Source organism: Lissotriton vulgaris, chromosome 6 (assembly GCF_964263255.1).
Source record: "Lissotriton vulgaris chromosome 6, aLisVul1.2, whole genome shotgun sequence".
Classification (NCBI taxonomy): Eukaryota; Metazoa; Chordata; class Amphibia; order Caudata; family Salamandridae; genus Lissotriton; species Lissotriton vulgaris.
The window spans coordinates 1,181,526,018-1,181,546,473 of NC_141694.1; the positions used below are offsets into that span (position 1 = coordinate 1,181,526,018).

The following is a 20,456-nucleotide window of genomic DNA, read 5'->3' on the forward strand; positions in this document are numbered from 1 at the left end:
CTTGGCCCAAATTTTCACCCCCGAGTTCAGTAGTGAGATTGACTGGACGTCCTCACAGCCTGTGTCCTCGGTACCCGGTTTGGATATGACTACAATGTATGCTGCTCTAAGATCATTGAGCAATTAACCTTTTCCCAGAGCTTCTCTAAAGGTCCCAAAGAGCAGAGGGTCCACCTGTGGCCAGGTCACACATTAAATACACCACCGACTTTAATGAAAATATATACACTCTCAATGTTCAATTTATGGGATTTGCTTGGTGATCCTGGGGCAGTAACATTACAGGGTCTTACACTGGCCTGGTAAAGTTGTTTACCACTCTTGTCCCAATTATGCAAATATGGCAATCACTGTAAACATGACAGAAAATTTCACTCTATATGGGATATCCTATTTATATGCATTTGTGTAGTTCGGTCACTAAGATAAAAAATGATGCATCAGTTCTGTACTTCCAGGGGAGGTGATGTGCCCGTTACTTACTGTCAGAGGAGGTGATGCATCTCCTCTTTACTCAAAGGTGAAGTGATGCGCCGATCTCCGGACACCTGGCCTCGGTTTCTCACTACTTTGCAATGTTGATGAAGAAATCAGCGTCCAGGGATGGTGTGTCTAAAATCCTTAAAGGTGGCTGCAATGAGTGACTGCACCCGCCTGCAAGGTGATGTCTGAGAGGGCCGATGGGACCACCTTTCCCCCCTCCAGAGGGCTCCTATCATGCAGCGCCTTCTGACAGCTTCTTTGCCTTTGCGCTCAAACCAGTAATACGGAGCGGGCGCAGAGGGAAAGGGATTCCCTCATTTGCATGGGGCCAGATACATCTGTATATGCAGAGTGTGAGAAACTGATTTTATCGGTGTGGGGTGGGAGAGATAAGCCACAATATTTAACTGTTGAGCGTTTCAACTCTCCAATTGTGTACATTTCAGCCTTTCAGAGGGCAATAAAATGAAAACTGAGAACATTAGTTTAGGAGAACAGAGTTTAGTACAGAAAACAAAAATCCCTATTGACCACTCCAAATATTCACACGGAGCATTGTGCCCCCAAGAGGCCACTAGTGCACCTACATTCACCATTAGAGAATTTCAAAGCCTACATGGGTTCCCATAATCCACTTAAGCAGGGCAAAGCCATTTATATGTGCACAGCTGGCTGCCTCTCCTTGGGATCTGGAAGTGTAATGAAAATCAGCACTCCAGCTGTGTCTGCACTTGTGAAGCAGAGCGAATTCATTGATCATAGGACTAGTGTGCTGTTATGAGAACCATGTAAATTGCTACATCCGCTGTGTGAGGACCCTTACAACTTCTTACAAGATGACATAATCACACAAAGCTTTTTTGCTTCAAAGAAGTGCTTCTGCCTTACAGGTTTGCTTACCGAGAAAAGACTAAGCTGGCTTTTGGCCAAGGTGTATGCTGGGCTGTGTCTAAAATAGTTACAATTATTCACATAAAGATCTGTGTGTACTGAACATCATAAGTACAATTTTGGGGGTACTTTTTGCTGACTGGAACTGGTGGTAACTGACTCTGACTGACCCTGGGCTTTGTTTAACCAGGCCCAGGGCCAGTGCCAAGCTAAAATGAACACATTAGAATACAGTTAAGACACCCAACATACACTAGGGTACACTATGGTATGATGGGGTACCCATGTAATTGGCATGACCTCCCACCTAAGCCCCTAGTATGTAATAAGGCAGGGGATTGAAACTACCTAGAAGTCTCCAGTATCCCGGGGCATGGCAGTTTAGAGGCCAGCAGATTCTCTGCCCCAGCATGTGTGCAGTGCTGAAGCCTGAGGTCAGTTTAAAAGCTGCACTGGTGGTCAGGACAGCTTTTAAACCTTAAATTGTGCCCAAACTCAACTTTGGGGGTAGGGGGCCATAAAAATAAAATCCTACCATGTTTTTGCATATTAGGGACCCCCAGGGTCACCCCTAGGTATCCCAGGGGTGGAGGGTCAGTTATCTATAAGGAGCGCACTTATAAAATGGGTTTTTATATGCCTCGGTAAAGTGACATTTTACATTTCACTCCCCACATTGTATTAAAGAGCTGCTCAAATTCGACTTTGATGCTAGAAGGATTGGGTAAGGATGATCTGCAATATTTCTGCAGATTCAGAACCACTGAAGTCTCCCCTAGTTGCACAGGGGGGGCGGGGGGGTCCTGTAGAAATTAGGGAAATGCTTATTAAATATGGTTTTATAAGCCCTGGTTCTTGAAAAGTGGCCCAGGTCATTTTCCCTATTGCAAATCCCATGGCCCACAGGTTAACATGGTAGGAAGTGATTGATTAATAAGTATTTATAGGAGAGGACTAGCCGGACCATTCAAAGCCTTCCCAGAATGGTAGTAGTAAATCCAACAATATTATATTGTTAAATTTCTCCTAAAGTGTACATACAATAAGTTATGAGACTTTCTTGGTTGTAAGTCCAAATTCAGACTTTCAGTGGTGTGCCCTGATTGGTCAGAGTTAAGTGGATTCACCAGGTTGCTGGAAGGGCAGTGTGCTGTTCTATAGGAATGCCAGGCCAGGAGGTGGCGTCGTAAACTATGCTCTTCAAAGGCAAGAGGGGAGGCCTGGGTTTCAGTCCAATATGACAGTCGTGACCCAGAGTCTGGGCTAGGCTTAAGAAAGGTATGTGTAGATGGTTGGGGGTGTGTTTAGCCAGCTCTTACCTCCTTGCTGGAAAATCAGCCATTATGGATTTGGAAGAATGATGCACTCTGGGACAAACTAATGCCACACTCCACAGGATGTGGTCATAACTATGAGGAGTTGCCCTGCTCTCATTGGTCAGCATTGACCTGGTGCTTGACCCAGACAATTTTGAATAAGTATCTGAGAGGGGCAGAGCCCTCCAGATCTGCTGCTTGAAACTGAATGAAGCAAGAAGTGCCCTGCTGAAGATTTTTTTGCTGTGCAAGTAACTCTAAGGCCTGACCTATGAAGACTGTACCATCTGAAACTACAGCCCTGTGGATTACCTTGCTGCCAAAGGACTCAAGAGTGGAAACTCCCTGCAAGCTACAGGTTAACAGAGCTCACCTGAACAGCCCCACAAAGAATTCAAAGCCTGGAGTACCAGTGGATTTGTAAGGGTTTTGTTCAAGTGGATTGCGGAATTGAAGTTTCACACTTTCAAGGACCCTCTTGGAGATTCCAGAACCTTGGATTGTGTGTTGCATACTTTGGGACCCGCAAGCAGAACGCCAGGAAGGTGTTCTAACTGTACCCCGCTTGCAGAAGAAGGCGGCCCACTACAGTGGTGAGAATTCTTCAGAACAATTTATAAAGGTGTGTCCCAGACAGAGAAAACAAAATGACTTAAAGGGGCGCTGTTGGTTTCTAAGCACTAGAAAGTGACTAATCTTTAAAAATTCATATCTCTGGTTCCCTACAGTGGACTATTTTCATTTTGGTGTCATTTAAAAGATAAACATATTACCTATTGTTTATAAATTGGTGTTGGATTTTTATTTTGTGTTGTGTCTTAATTATTTACTGAAATGTAATGTAATGTAATGTAACTGTTTTTTAAATAGCGCGGGTTACACTCCAGGGAGCATCTTAGCGCTTCAGAGTGTAAACGAAACAGGTGACTTTGTTCGTGTGGCAGGTCGTGATAGGGGTATTATATCATGTTTTTACATTGTGTGTCGGATAAGGTGTAGATCCAGGTTTTGAGGGTCTTTCTGAAAGTGGTTTCTGTGAGGATTTGTCAGAGAGGGGGTGGTAGTGTATTCCAGGCTTTGGACCCCAAAACTGCGAGGGCTTTGCCTCCCCTGGTTTTGAGTCTAAACTTGGGGATGGTAAGGAGGTTGTTACCTTGGGACCTCAGACATCGGGAGGGGACATAACGTTGGAACATGTTTTCGATGTATTTGGGTCCTGTTCTGTTGAAAGCCCTAAAGGTGATTAGCAGAATTTTGAACAGCACCCTTTTATGTATTGGCAACCAGTGCAGGGTGCTCATAGCTATTGTGGCTGAGGTCCTTCTTTTCCATCCCAACACTAGTCTGGCCGCTGCATGCTGCACCATTTGTAATTAGTGGCAGACTGTCCTATTTGTTCCTGCGTATACGCTGTTGTAGTAATCGATGCGAGACGTAATGAGGGCTACAGCCACCATCTTCCTCGCTGCGAAAGCGATTAAGTCGAAGAATTTCCTGAGCCCTTTTATTATGCCGAAGCAGGTCCCTGCCACGGCTACTGCTTGTTGTTGGAAACTCAGGGAAGGGTCACATTTTATCCCTAGGTTTGGTACTGCGTTGGCTGTGTTGGGGGGAACAATATCGTCTTCTGGCCACCACAGTTTTGGGTTCAACGAGTTTCCCTTTCCAAAAGGTAGGATCTCCCTTTCCAAATGGTGTTTTTAAATGCTTTACATACCTGTCTTTGAAGTTAAGCCTGTCTGCTCGCAGCCACGTTATCAAGAGTTGAGCAAAGGAATACTTTTCTAAGACCTATGCTGAGTCCTATCATGTGTTAGTGGCCTTATTGCCAGTGGCAGACTTACATTTGCCCCTACCAATAACCCACTTTCCAACAAGGCTCATTTGTGCTTTTGTCCACAAATGTAACTAAACTGCTTATTTCGGATTGTTTCAGAGAAATTCTTGTTAGACAAAAAGTGGGATGTACCATGGTAGACATATGAATCTGTCAGATGGATAGAAATTAATCCAATAAGAGATAAAGGATTAACATCAAATTTTGCGTTTTATTGAGCCACAAATGGCACCCAAGCCGTAGGTCCCTATGACGTGAATGATGGATTACTTTAATCCTCCATGGCACCATCACTTTGAGTTCCAACTAACTACAATCTCCATGAATACACTGTTTCCCAGCCACATGCAAGAAAGTAAAGCATTCACTTTATGCCTGATGCACCAGACAGGTTTTTTGCATCACTTAAGCAGGAACATGTCAGCAACAAACCTCTTGCTTGTCTTCTAACTAGTGTAGCCCAAGCAATCAAACATGACACCACCATTGTACACAATGGCGTTAACTTTGGGCACTTCAAGAGCGCCATAGTGTTAACTGAAATGCATAACATAATATTTAACACTGAACACCCTCAGAGTCTACTCATTATTTATTCTCCTGCTGAGACATATGAGACTGCTGCACATGCCCTAGGCACGCGCTCGCTTAAAATGCAGAGTTCTAGCATCCCCAGAACTGAAGGTCACTCACGCCCCCAGGGTTAATTCATTAAAAATTATTTGGGCATGCTAGAGACAGTTTTAATTGCATTTTAACAGTAACTAATGAGCAACGTGTTTTACATTCAAGCATTAGCCAGTCTCCTGGCAATCAAAGGCTGCAGGCCGTGTGTAACGCTGTGGCCCAGCCAAGCATCACACTACAGAAGAAACACTTTCTATGATCGTCCACAAATCACAAAAATCCTCTGAAGTGATTTAAAGGGTGGTTTCACCTCAGAACATAGGCTCAGGCAAGCTGTGGTTATGCAAATTATCCCTGTGAAAAACACAATTTTAAGCTTCAATGATCCAAGAAAAATCTCATAACCATGTGTTGTTAAAAGAAAACAGTACAATAAGCGTAGCTTCGCTGCTAAAAGACAGATAGCTCTCGAAAATGTTCACAAATCATGGGCAGTGCGTCTTTCTGCTCCACTCTACAGAGGATGCATGCTAACATGTTCCTACTTGCAGAAACACTGATCTGAACCCACAAAACAGATGCTACAATACAGAAAATTAATGTGCAGTTCAGTCGTAACTATGTTTAATATTTTTCTACCCAAACAATTGGTAGTTGATAAAACCCATGAACAGAAGGAATGGAATTAGCAGGTATTAGTAAAGTCATATTTCATGAACTTTTGAAAATGTACCACTGCAGTCTGTCCATGCTATATCTTTAAAGAAATACCATTGCAATACTCAGAAGATCCATAAAAAGTTCCAGTTCATGCTACCTATAGTGAGTCAAAGTAGACGGCTAGCCAAGAATCAGGGTACATACATACACATATATTCACTGAAAAAAACATAGGTTTGCGGGACGTTATAGTTAGTTGGACATTTCACTCGTATAAAACCAGAGAAATTCGTCTGTTATAGTTGGTACAGCTAACTATGACTCGCGTCCCCGCAATGCACTGCTGATGACGTCACATATTACATCACTGTTGACATGCTCGGTGGCATCACTGATGGCATCACTGATGACATCTGAAATGACATCACTGATGTCATCATCCGGTGAATGAGTGTTTATAAAAATTTCAAGAAAGTTTTATCTATATATGCAAAGGTATATTGAAGAATGATTGACTGTCTGAGAACCTGTATGGGTGCCTGAGTGTCTGTGTGGGTGTGTGTGGGGGGGGTGGGGGTGACCCCCTGCATGGATGTGTGAGTGGGTGATTCACTGGGTGTATGTGTTTGTAAGTGTGTGTGTTAGGTAGTGTATCGGTGAGTGAGATTACGTATAGCTGTGTTGGTGAGTGAATGGATGTGTTAGTGGTATATGTGTAAGCAACTACATATGTGAAAGGCAGAATTTGTGAGTGCTGGAGTACATAATTGAGTATATGTAACACTGAGTGGTTGTGACAGTGGCTGCATGGATAAGTGGGTGCCTTTTTCAGTAATTGTTGAAGACAGTACGTGTCTGTATGAATAAGTGACTTGGTGTGTGTAGAACTGTATAGGTGAGTAACTGGAGGTGTAATTAATTCTTTGGGTGACTGACTAGGTTTTTGTGTAACTCTTTGGGTGAGTGGCAGTGTGTGAGTGTCTATATGGGTGTATGAGTGGATATATCAGTGGCTGTATTGATGAATGACTGTGTGTATGAGTGACTGTATGGGTTAGTGGGTGGATGTGTGTGTAGACGTATGAATCCCTGAGAGGGTATGTACTAACTGCTATTGGTGTGTCTATGGTTTCGATATTGGCAGTCTGTATTTTAGAGTGGTTGTATGAAAGGTTTTATTAGGGTGTGAGGATGTGCATCAGATGATCATGTGGATGATGTCATCAGGGATGTCATTTGAGATGTCAACAGTGATGTCATGAGTGATGTCACTGAGCATGTCATGAGTGATGTAATAGGTGACGTCATCAGCAGTGCATTGCGAGTTATAGTTAGCTCTACTAACTATAAAAGCCGATTTTCTTTGGTTTTATATGAGTGAAATGTCCAACTAACTATAAGGTCCCTGAAACCTATGTTTTTTTTGGTGAATTTCTAAGGTTTTTTAAATGCTAATTTCTAACTATAACATCCCCTGTAACCTATGTTTTTTCTGTGAATTTCTAAGATTTTTTAAATGCTAATTTCTAACTATAACGTCCCTGTTAGAAGGTGGTTCTGACCATCTGAACCACCAGGATTTTTCGTTTTTTAACACCTATTTGTTGAGCTTTTACTGTGGGAGAGAATCATAAGTTGGGACTCACCCACAGTGAACTCATGATGAAAGGGACTGCATGTGTATTTTACCGGTGTCCCCCTGGCGCGAGAAGGCTGCTGCGCTGCAGCCAGAGTAAGGGACACTGGGATGGTTACAAGTAGACACATGTCTACATGAGTGCGCACAAGTGCAAGGGCTGCGCAGGGGAGATTCCTGTTGTGCGAAGCCCAGGAGCAGCTACAAAGTGAATGGTGTGGCAGGACGTACGCAGAGCTGGGTGGTGACATGGAATAGGCTTTCTACAAAGGGAAGAAACATTTGAGGGAAAGTCAGTGTGCTTCACTGGTTTCACTCCATTACTCTCCTATGAGGATGGGGAGCACAAGGGCTAGTTTCACTTTCCTAGGCCTACAAATTCCAGACACGCACTACAGCCCACTGTAACTTATGTGAGAAAAAGTATTCTACAGAGTCCAAAGACATATTTGTACTGCTTTTGGGTCATCCAGAAATGTCATATTTCTCTGAGTCAGCTCATAAACTGGGCCTGGCTGGGGCTCACCCTGCCAGGCTGAATTAATGACCTTCCTCCCCAAGCTATAGCATCAGAGGCCTAGCCCTGCACGACAAGCATTCCAAGGGCAAAGGCCTCCACTCCAAGAAGAGAGGATGGGTGGAGCTACAGGTTAATCCGCAGCTGTCACCTGGTGCCAGGCACCAAGCTGCTCTGGATGGAAGGCAGCGAGGAGGGGAAGGGGCTTTCAGAGACCATGTGGCATGAGATCCCTGGACAACGCCATTTTGAACTAACCCAGAATCCTGGGCCGGAAGTAGGGAGCAGGGGCAGGGAAGTTATGTGTTTCTGTTCGATAGGGCAAATAGAGACTTCTTGCCAGCTCCCCCCAAATTTTTTAAAAGGAGTTTGCACAGGAAGAGGAGCTCTCTCTGGGTTGTGGTCTGCTGAGGACGACTGGCGCTGGAGCCTGGCACCATGGGCAGCTGGAAGGAAGAACCTCCAGACTGGCCCAGGACCCTGACCAAAAGGGGAGACCAGGACAAGTGACCAGAAGCCTGAAGCTCTGCGCAAGGAGAAGAGAGGCCCAGGAAGAGAGCCAGGCGAAAGGCTGGTGCAGGGAGCGAGTGAAGATCGCTCCCTGCTCCTTACACCCTCCTGGAGAGCAAGAGGGCGAATGAAAGTGCTCCCAGTGGCTGGGAGAGCCACCAGGAGCAAAAAGGGGCCAAGATCGAGAAGATCGATCCCCTGGGGGCTGAGATATGCTCCCCCCCAAGATGGTAGGCGACCTTTGACCTCTAACTGGAGCGACGACGAAGCACGTGGGGCTCCGCCGCCCATCCAATATGTGCCCCCGGGTGGGTCAGGTCCAGGGGGCTGCCTCCTAAGACGTCAAGCCGGGTAGCGCCATCGCACTCCTGTGAACATGCCCAAACGGGGTGCCCAGGATCCCAACTCCGGGCCCAACGCACAGAAACAAAACAAGGGAGCGCTGTTGCGCTCCCTGTGAAAGTGTCCCTGCTGGGGCCAGGGTCCCCATCCCCAGGCCCCGAAGTGAGGAGACTTGGGGGGAGTGCCAGACCAGAATGGGAATGCCAGCTCCTGTGACAGCACGCAAGGGTGCTGGCCAGATGAGGAGCCGGCGGGAGCTGCTGGGGTGAAGTCCCCGAGGGGCTCGCCACCCAGAAGGTCCGGGTGGGACCGGGCCCCAATGGATGTGAGAGGTGCCAGGGTGGTACCGGGCCCCTGAGAACAGCCGGAGCAGCCGGGGGTGGGCTCCCCGAGCTGCAATGCCTACCCTGGGGGTCCGGTTGGGACCGGACCCTCCAACGATGCCAAGACACGGCCGGAGGCCCACATCGCAGTTCTCTCCGAAGCAGCGAGAGAGCCGCTACTATAATATTCACGGAGCACAGGAGAAGAGCCCCATAATGACTTGCAGGCCCGGACTGGCTTGCAAGGGAAAACTGTGTTTCCCCAGTTCGCGGTGGCCCCAGGAGGACGGGGTCACCGCCAAAGGGGGAGCTGCTGGATTGCAGAGAGGTGGTCCGAGGCCTTTTTACACTACACTGCAACCGCTGCTCCTGGCGCACTGCTGCTCGGAGGATAAAGTCCACTTGTGCTCTGAGGTCCTCAGAACACAAGAGGACCTCATCGCACCCACCAGCAGTGCACCATGAGGCGCGTTAGCAGGCTGGTGTAAAAAAAGGGGTTTGGCCTCGGACCACCTCTCTGCAATCCAGCTCTGTGGCGCTTACTGGAGGTACCTGGTGGGCTAGTTGGCCCCCAGGGAACCACGGTATTCAAGGGGAATTAATTTCCCAACTTACAACGCGCTAGAGGGCACGTTTGCACAGTGGTGCAGGAAGGGGGCGGGGCCTCTGGCGAGATGCCAGCTTTTTTCCCAATTTTTTTTCTAGAAGGGGAGCTATGTGGCCCTCCTTCTTTTAGCATTTTTTAGGCCCTGGGGACCCCATCCCTCAGGGCATGACCCCTTTTTGTATTTCAAAAATAATTTAAAAAAACAGGAAGGTGGCCGTGCGGCCCCCCCCCCCCTCCGTGCCCAATTTAGGCCCCGGGGACCCCATCGTCCGAGGCATGGCCAGACTTCTTTTTTTTAATTAAATACATTTGGAGGGGGGCCGGGTGCCCCCCCTCCTCAGGCTAATTATGGCACCGGGTACCCCCATTCCCCAGGGTCGGCCTTCTGCTTTTTTTATTATTATAGGGAAGGGAGGCCGAGTGGACCCCTTCCCTGGGCCACAATTGGCCCCGGGGACCCCATTCCCTGGGGCTTGGCCATTATTTATTTTATTTTTGAGGAGGGGGCAGTGCGGCCCCCCTCCCCAGGGGCCTGGCCATTCTTGTTTTTTTTCTTAAAAGGGGGGGCCGCGTGGCCCTCCTTTCGGGCCACTTTGCGTTGGGAACCATGGGGGGGAGCCCCAAGGCCGCCACCGTCCCGCCGGCTCCCCGCCTCCTGAGGGAGCCAGCATTGCTTTTGCACAAGTGAAGCTGCTGACATGCAGCTCCCCTTGTGCAAAAGCAATCTGCTTTTATTTTTGGAAGTGAGAGAGAAAAGAGGTTTCTCTTTTCTAGCAGAGTTTTAAGGCATAGGATCAACATAGTGCCATCCACATCAAGCTAGAAAGTAACAAACCCTTTTGCAATTTTACAGCAAACCTTTAAGCATAAGGATTAGCTAGAGTGAGTGGTAAAAAGCTTTTGTCATTTTCAGCTCTGCATGGATGGTATTAGCTAATCCTATACTTAAAGATTTGCTGTAAAAATTTCAAAAGGCTTTGTCAGTTTCTAATTTATTGTGGATGGCATTGTACTAATCGTATGTTTAATCGTATGTTTAAAAACTCTGCTAGAAAAAAGACATCTGAGGTGAGCATATTCAGAGTGCTGGTTGTGTTGTATGGTGCTCGGTACAAACAAGACCCCTCCGCCTAAACTTCTTAACTACTCAGAGTTTCTTCTTTTTTTGCATAATTTGCTCCAATGTCACCGTATGTCTCTCCTTAAAATGATATACATTTGTGTAAGCCCTTGCAACTAATTGGTTAAAACTTATCAGATTTGAATAACACCTGGTTGGCTTTAATACATTATGAAACCTGTCCTTCTTAGGTTTACAGGTTGGTCCTGTGGCTACTACAGACAGAAATGAGCTGGGCAGTGCCATATAGATAGGACACACACACAATCTCTATGTTCAAGTCACGGACAGTCTCTAGGGCTTTACAACTGGACCCTGCTTTTCCAACAGGAGTCTGCTTCAAATCACAGCCTACCAAGGTAGGTTAGGGGGAGGGGGTACAGCAACAGAATGCCACAAACTATTAGTGGCGAAGCAGGCAGGGGAATAAACAGAGGCAGGTTAATACAGGTGAACTTACAGTGGCCAAAAGTAATTCAATCAACAAAATGGTATTTTGAGCCTGTAAGAATCGAACACATTGAGTAATAATAACTAAGATATTTAATTAGAGCATTCACTATGTAGAGCTGGTCACTTTGTGTGAATGTTTGCAAACTCAAAGTTTTAGTTTTGTTGCAAAACTTACGTCTCCAAGTTATCGCCTTCCAGAACTGTCTGTACAGGTAGGTACCCAAGCCTTGGGTGTTTGGCAAAGTATTTTTTAGATCGGAACTTGTTTTTCAGCACTTTGGTGAAGTCTCGAACATCTTCTCCTGACGTAGTCTGTTAAGTGATAAAAGGAAAAAAAAATGTATTTACTTCTGCACCCAGCTGTGTAAAAACTGCATTCACTAATGAAGTATTAAAAATGCCCGGTTACTCACTGGTAATCTTCATTACTCTGAGTCCCAGTCTTCCTGTTCCATTCCTTACATGTAAGCAACTCATCTGCTCCACAGAAACCTATTACCTAGCTACGGTCAAATACTTCCCCCAGTATGGTACTACCTACCCAGCATGCATAAAGGGGGGACGTACGTCACCAGGATAGCCTGAGAATACCAAAGAAAACACAAAACAACCACCATAAACAGAAACGAGGAAAGGAGGGACGGGCTCAGAAATGGAATGGGAAGACCAGGACTTAACAGGCGTAATGAAGATTACCGGTGAGTAACCAACCATTACCTCCTCGTCTGTTTTCCTGTTCCATTCCTTACACATGAGCCCATACCCAAGAGTTTGCTAATTGAATCACACAGACACCAAGGATGCAGCAAACAGACAAGATAATGTCATGGCAAAAAACAGTACTAATTACAAATCATGTACAGCACATAAAACATGAGGACCAAAATTAGCGGACGCTACCATCCTAAATTGAGAGGGTAGTGGGAAACAGAAGTGTGAAACAGGCCCATGTAGCAGCATTACAAATGCTCCCTTAAACATGGCCCAGTAAGGGGACCCCACCCCCTGATTAGGCTGCCCCTAAAAAGAAGAGGGAAGAGAGCAGCCTTGTAAGACAAGAGAACCGCACACTTCACCCACTGAGTCAGAGTAGACAAAGAAGGCTGTAGACCCTTCCTAGAGATCATAGGTAGCAAACAAGAAATCTACCTGTCTAAAACACTGGTATGATCCAGGTAGATGCAACAGCCCCTCAACACATCCAGAGAATTGATAACCTCCTACTCAGGAAAAAACGGTTTAGGAAAAAAATAGGAAGGACAATTTCCTCTTGACAGTGGAAGTCAGACAAGACCTTGGGCAGAAAAAACAGACTAGGACGCGAAATCACTTTGTCTGGGCAAAAATGCAAGACAGGGGGAGAAGACAGATAAGGCCCAATCTCACCAACCCAATGACGAGAAGAAACTGAAACCAAAAGAAGAACCTAAGCAGAAAGAAACGGAAGGTCAACGGAAACTAGGGGCTCAAACAGAGGACCAGTCAATACCTGAAGCACCAAGGGAAGATCCCAAGAGTGGACCGGAGAGCAGGAGAGAGGACCCGGAGACTAAAAACTCCACAAAGGGTGAGTCATCGAGGAAGAGATAGAAGCCTCAGCAGAACCCTGAAGGCCAGAACAGTGGCCCATTGGGCACAGAGAGAGTAGAGACAGTCAAATCCATGAAAAAACCATCCCTCAAAAAGTCCAACGCCCTGACAGGATCATAGGAGACAAACCCTTCCTTTGACACCAAGTAACAAAATTCTTCCAATGACTACTGTGAGACTTCTGGGTTGAAGGCCTGCAAGATAAATGGATGCTCTGAGCCACTTCAAAGGAACAACCCTGATCCAACAAGGTTAACCTCTCAAGTGCCATACCCGCAGCCAGAGGTGCAGGAGAGAAGACACACTGAGAAGATGAGCAATCAGCAGAGAGCAGTACACAGAAAACCTCCAATGGGGACAAACCCCCTAAAAAGGGGAAACCAGAGCCTCGGGCCATTCTGGAACAACCAGAAGAGCCTTGCCTGAGGACCCAGGGAATCAAGGGAAATGCAAACAGGAGGCCCAGGGACCATAGAATGGAGAAAGCATCTATCGCCCTGGCCAACCTTAGGGGAATCAGGCAGCAAAACTGGGAAAGAATGGCCGTCTCCTCAGAGGCAAACAGATACAGTCAGGGAAGGCTGAACCTGGAGAGAATCTGCTGAAAGAGAAGTGGCAACAGACAGTAGTAACTGACGAGGGATACACCCAGCCCAAAGCATCTGGAGGCCCATTCTCCTTCCCTGGGGGACAGAGTGCAAGAGAGAGAGGAGGAGATTTCTCTAGGCCTACAGGCTGATCTTTTGGGAAAGGAGAAACAGAGACCGGTGCCCCCCCCCCCGCCAAACCACCATCAATTCCCTCCAGTTTGAGAACTGGAGAGTCCCGAAATCTGCCCATCTGCCCAGGGCCTTGGAATTTACCAGAACTGCTTCCCACCCCGTGGCACTGGCATTGGTTGACAAGACCACAGAGGGAGGGAGAATTAAGATCCAAATCCTTGGAGAGACTAAGAGGAGACAACCACCACTGGAAGGATTCCTGAATCTCCTGTGTCACAGGAATCAGAGCTGCATAAGCCTGAGAAGCAGGATCCCAGTGGCGCAGCAGGTAATTCATGACTCGAAACGGGGCCAGGGGAGGACATGTAGAGTGAAGGTCATATCCTCCTGAATCAGCAGCCAGAGACGGGAAGACACCTGAGAGTGAGACAGAGCCCAAGAGAAATACTGGAACAGAGTCAAATGTCTTTCGAGAGACAAGACACCATCCCCAGATCCATCCGGTAACTGGAGGCCACAGTCCGAACCACCCAGGCATCGGAATGACCCTGCCATTGGCGACAAAAGCAGCGAAGCCAACCACTAACTGGAAAGAGAGAATCATCACTGCTTTGGAGAAGGAGTGGAGGAGGCACCAGTGGACAGAGACTGGGACTTGTCACTTCCAGGGGCCCCCAGCCATCACTCCTGTCACAAAAAGGCTGGTGAGCACCCCTGGCCTGAGGAAAAGCTAAAACAAAAGCACAACAATACCCAAAACCCCTACTACACCGGAGGAAAGGCAAACAGGAGACACCAGCTTCCGATTCTTGGCCAACTGGTTCACCATCTTCTCAAGCTGTGGACCAAACACCTTCTAACCTCCAAATGGCAATTTCAAAAGGACAGACTTCTGTGAGGCCTCCAGCTTCTAAGCCCCCATCCAGGCATGTTTACGAGCCACAATGCAAGCCACTGAAACAGCACACACATTATTGAAGGAGATGTTAGACAAGTAGCAGACCTGGAGCTCCATCACAGCCAACAGAGATGAAGCATCCCCACCCTCACTGATCTGAAGAGCCAGGGGCTGGAAATCCTTCAAAAGAGACTGAACTGTATAATTGGTATAGCCCGTCAACCTGACAAAAAAAAATAGGAGGCAGCATAAGACCTCTTCACAGCACGTTCCACCTTCTTGCCGACAGAGGTCACAAGGAAGGGCATCATTCGAAAGTACCATGCCCTGGCAAGAGAGGCCAGCCATCAGGTCATCCTCTTTGATGGACTGTGGGAATTTCTCGTAAAACCCTTCCAAGTATAATGTTTGACTAATAAGTGAGGAAATGCAGTCTTGTCAATGTCCTGCAACTCAAGGGTAAACACTTTGTAGACCACACTATGCAAAGGCAAAGAATCAGGATCAGGCTGGTGCTACTGGGTAAAACAAATCATTATCCAACTCATGCACCACAGTAGAAGAAAATCCGAAATTGTCCATGACATATGTATAGAGACCAGGGAGCTCAACCACCTGCACAAATTGACCCCTCCATCCTTCCCGCTTATCTGAGTCATCCATGTCTGCCAGGGGAGAGTGCCTAGGTACTTTGGCAGGAGGATTATCAGCCTCCATGGACCTGAAGGCTGCCTCAACGGCCTCATTAATCAAGATGCGCAGTACATCCGCCGTCAGAACCCACGCAGAACTACATGAGGCAGCCAGGTCCAATTCTCGTCACAAACACGGATGCTTCCCGATTCGGACCAGTTTCTAAGCAAACAAATTCTTGTGGCCCCTTACTTCTTGCGGGAACCACTGACATGCAGGAAGCACAAGCGGGCAGGTGCTCCACTACACAAGAATCATGGCGCATGGGAGCACACAGCTCGCCTGCGGCGGCATCATAATGGGCGTAAGGAAGCTCAGTGCCACAACCCACATCATGGAACAAAGCCCACTGAGCATGGTGGCCAGGTCGCCTGGAAACACTGACTGCTAGAGCAAGCGAGCCACAGTAGGAGCAAAAAAGAAATACGACAAAAAGTACAATAAACTCACCTGACCTCGCTAGGCAACAGATCTGCAGCGCAGAAAGAAAAGAACCGGCTGTTCTGGTGATATGCTTTCCCCTTTATGCATGCTGGGTAGGGAGCACCTATTGGGGGAAGTATTTGACCTCAGCTAGGTAATAGGTTTCTGTGGAGCAGAAGAGCTGCTCATGTGTAAGGATTCTGTTTTAGAATTCAAACAATGAGCGACAGCGCATGAACCTAGGAAAACACAACCAAAATATACCACCCGCTCTGTGCAATGCCCCCAACTATATCTGGGGCATTAAACAAGAGCCTTCACCTTGAGCTCTGCCCTTAATTGCCATGACGCTCGCACCAAGCCCTCTTTAAGAGATTACTTTTATGTAAATGCTACTGTGAAATGTTACTTTCCAAACTAGTTGAGTACACACATTTACATTATTGACTCGTAAATTTGCAGTGTAGGAAAGAAGTCGTTTTCATTGACCCTGCTTCTGGGCCATTTGTTTCTTGTCCACTACACCTTTATAAACGGCAGTAAAAGACTAACAGCCAGATTCATCAAACCAGAATCGGCTCGCAAAGGGCGAGATTCTGAGAATCTGGCCCTTTGCGAGTGCTATTTTTGCATTTGGGATGCATCATCCCAAATGCAAAAATCACGATTGTAGACATAGCTAAATTGCGATTAATTGCATTTCAGGAATCTCAATTTGAGATTCCTTAAATGCAATTCATGAACCATTTTAAAATTGCGAAATCACAATCTGAGGCCGCTATTTACCGCAAAGTCTAACTACATGGTAAATAGCAAAAACGTAGAAAAATGCAGTTGTATGTTACACACACACATGTCCTTGGGACATGTGTGTGCGCAACACCAGTGGACATTACCATTTCAGGGGTGCAACAGGGTGTCCTTTGGACACCCTGGCACCCTTGGAATTGCTTCCTTATTTGCGATTCGCTAATTTCTAATCGCAAATAAGGAATGAAAGGGAAAGCCATTCCTTATTTGCGATTAGCAAGTAGCGAATCGCAAATAAGGAAGCTGTAGAAATCGCTAAAATTATTGCGATTTCTACATGCATCCCGTTTGCGAGTCTTTAATAGCGAATCCTTAAAATTCGCTATTAAGTACTCGCAAAACAGGACTTTGATGAATATGGGGGTAATTGCCTTAAAGATACCATGCCTCACTAACCCAGTGAACATAAGAGCATAATAACGAATAGCATCTCAGACTCTTGTCTTTTTCGCATGTTTGTAAGCGGACATGAACAGGCGGATGGTATCCATTTGCGTTGACAGAGACAGATTTTGGATGGAAGAGATGCCTTGTCCCCACCCCCCCTAACCCCCTATGGAAAAAAACATAAATGTGTGGATTTTAAGCATTCACACAAAGTACGTCCCGACACTACTTATCTCAAAAGCAAAAAAACACTAGTTGTTCTTTAAGATTTTGAATTTTTTTTCCCCAGATAACTCCATCAGAATGATGTATATTCTGAGTTCACACCCTTTTTTAACATTTCATTACAATTTTAAGAATTTGCTGCAGATTGAATTGATTTTCAAAAAGCATCAGAGCACTACTTACTTACAGAGCTTAGAAATGGCAATAATTGCGGAATTAAGTGCTATATAAAAACACAAGCTATTATAACAATCTTGTTGCAGCTACATCCCAGACACACAATGCTGACCATATTGGTCTTATGAAGAAAGGTAAATGGTTTAACAGTCAGGGCTGCCGACTTTGGAACTGGAGAACCAGATTTGAGTCTCGGCATTGGCTCAATATTTTGTGAGTCTGGGAAAATCACATAGGGCCTCATTACAATGCGGCTCGGACTGCAACCAACAGCTTGTTGATTGCGATCTGTACCGAATCTACTGCTACAGTCCAACCAATGCATTAGGATGTGAACGGTCAAAGGCCGCAGGCGGAGGGACTGACCGACACAATCTGCCGGTCTCGATTGGTTCGGAAACTCCTCCTAATTCCTTATGGAAAGCGTTTCCACCCTCAGTATTATGATGTCGGTTTCCAAGTTGGCCTTTCCGACATGGAAAGGATGTTGGAAAGTGAGTTTGGGGCCCCTAGCAGGTGCCCCTTCCACCCGGCCCTCCACATGATGCTTTTGGGGGCACCATACTCAACATCCAAGCACCGTGTGGAAGGCATCGTTTAGTGCCTACCACATGGTGCAGGGATGATTAAAATTTTTATTTTTCACTTGGAGTTTGTACTGCCGGCAGTTTCTGCATGCCGCACAAGCTTGCATTAAAAAAGTTGAAGTTTGATATTGCACCATGTGCAGTTGCATCCTAATTGCAGGGTCGGAACCGCCAACCTAAGGTCGGTCAGTTCCTAATCTGCAGCGATGTCGGTCAGAGGCAACTCCGACAGACATCGTGATCAGAACCTTAATCTCCCTGTGCGTACCCAAGAATGAAATTATCCTTGTTTAACGTTACTGGTGCTCATATCAAGACCGCCACTGTCTTCAGGTCGAGTTTGTGATATATATAACTGTAACAAAAAAAAACTACAACCCAAAGTGGATGGACCTGCAGGGCAATCACGCAGGGCCAGATGGGCTGCTCTGACAAGTCAATGTGTTGGCCGTTTTTATGGCTTTATTTGGGCCTGTTTTATAGTTTGAAGGTCTGATTTTTACTGTTGATTTCCCTGCTATTACCCAAACCTTGCCTGTAGGAAGCTGAAACCCATGCATTCAGCCATACCTTGCAAAACACTTATGCAGCTTTGTCTTTACAGTTTCAAAACTACCCCAATTTGCAAATGTAGGCCACATTTTTAGCCATCCAATTCACTAATTAGGAGGGAGGGGATGTCTATTGTGTTGCCGAGGCCTAATTTCTGTTGCAGCCCAAATCTACATCCATAGGGCAGAATGCCATAGTTATCCAACTTGTACTTTGAACATACCCTTTTTGTACTGCTATTTACTTCCGCGGGTAGAAAGGTCTTTGAACCACAGAAATACTCTTCCAAATTGTTGATAGTCACCCAGAAATTCTTAAAATTCCTGATCTACTCAACCAATGGTTGAAGAAGTGCACGCAAGATAGGAATGCAAATAAATGTAAGTGCCACTTCCGCCTGGCTCCTTGCTGCTCCAGTGTTCTCTGGTCCCAGAAAAAAACTGGTTACATCAATTTATTCTTGAGCAATTTCAAGCATTTCGCTTACTGCTAAATACCACAGAAATGATCATGGTATTGGCTGTATTGTTAACTTTGTTTGCGACTTAGTCATTTCTTTCAGCAATTCTGCTATTTAAAGTTGAAATTCGAATTTTTTTCAGAGAAATTAAATGACATTGTTACATTATATATAATGAATGTCACCGTTTTTTTCTCGCAAATTGTGCAGCATGGAATAGCATTGTAACATTTATGCACACAGGTTAATTAATATTTATTTTAAGTTTCAACATCTTAACAAAGAAGCAGCTGGAAAGGAGCAGCAAACTATATGTCATCTTGGAAATCACAGCTGGTCTGTTCAAATTCTTGTTGATCTTTGCAGCAATGTTGGATTCTTTTCACTGAAGACTGCCTTTGTGTACAGATGCTGAAGATTCGAAAGGGACATCTGGCCTGCACTGTGATGCAACCATTTCTCTTTATAAAGCTATTGGTTCTGAATAATTGGTTTGCAAGGAAAGATTTACATTGCACGCTGGGGGCTAATGGGGACAATGATTTTAATGCCGACTGACACTACTGAAAAACCTTCAGCAAACCATTCTTCCAAAGAGAAGAGAGATGATTCAATTGTGCCTACGGACAGATAGTACCAGAAATATATTTAGCCTAACAGTTATTCCGGTGTTCATTGCATTGATAGAGAAAAAGGAGACATCTCTTAAATTTCTATTATCAAGCAACTGTTTGCATAAGTGAGATAAAGCTGACTACCTCCATCTATTACAAATCAAACAAAAAACAATATCTAGCAAAGGACAAAGTTCAAGAAGAGAGCAACAAGCACGGGCGAGCCCCAAAGAACTCAATAATTCTCAAAAGACTGTGATCTGCCCAATGATAACAAAAAATAAACTGCAACCCAAATAAATACAGAAACCTAGAATTTAATGGGAGAGAAATGCCAACAAACTCATACTCAGTACCCACCTCCGAACCCACCCATACTCAATAGAAAAAGCGTGTATCATGAATCACCCTATTTGGGTATACTTGCCCCGGCTTCCGCCCTTCTTCAGCTTTCAGTCATTTACGGTGTTTGTCTTTCCAGTCTCTAATGTGGCACCCTTCTGTGATTGTGTTTTCTGATATTTAAGGCACTGGATCTCGGCTGCTCCCTAGCTGTAAAAGTCCCATCTTATACTTACCTGAAATTGACATGGATGGCATTTTACTAGTCCAAAAATTTGCATTATGGGGCATAGTAAGTGAGAATGCCACGTTTCCACTCATTGCTGATGGTACTTACCTAATCGAGAGGTTACAAACTTAACTGGAGTACAGGAATAATAGGGCGTCACTAGAGGCTAGATTAATTCGGCATAGAATAATGACCACTGAAAGGAAAATGCTACTTACCTAGTATGCATCTGTTCTTGGCATGTAGAGCTGTAGAGTCACATGCTGTGCATAGCCTTCCATCTAGTGTTGGGTCCGGATGTTTGCACTATGTTTTTGTTCAAAGAAGTCTTTTCTAGTCACAAGGTAGGTAACTCCTCCTTCCGGTGATAGTGCGCATTGGCATCGACTCCATTGTTAGATTATTGTTTGCCACAGAGGGTGATA

The 20,456-nt window shown here is 45.7% G+C and overlaps 1 protein-coding gene across 4 annotated transcripts in view; it reads right to left on the reverse strand.

Moving 5' to 3' along the window:
- UTRN (utrophin) overlaps positions 1-20,456 on the reverse strand; it is a 1,497,630-nt gene that overhangs the window by 148,449 nt on the left and 1,328,725 nt on the right. For 3 of the 4 annotated variants that reach the window (XM_086927281.1, XM_086927282.1, XM_086927283.1), the window contains one exon: positions 11,498-11,634. In XM_086927281.1, coding sequence (XP_086783407.1) covers positions 11,498-11,634 — 137 coding nt within the window. Of the gene's footprint in view, positions 1-10,916; positions 11,140-11,188; positions 11,635-20,456 lie in introns of those variants that run through there. The other variant, XM_086927284.1, reaches the window with a different exon arrangement.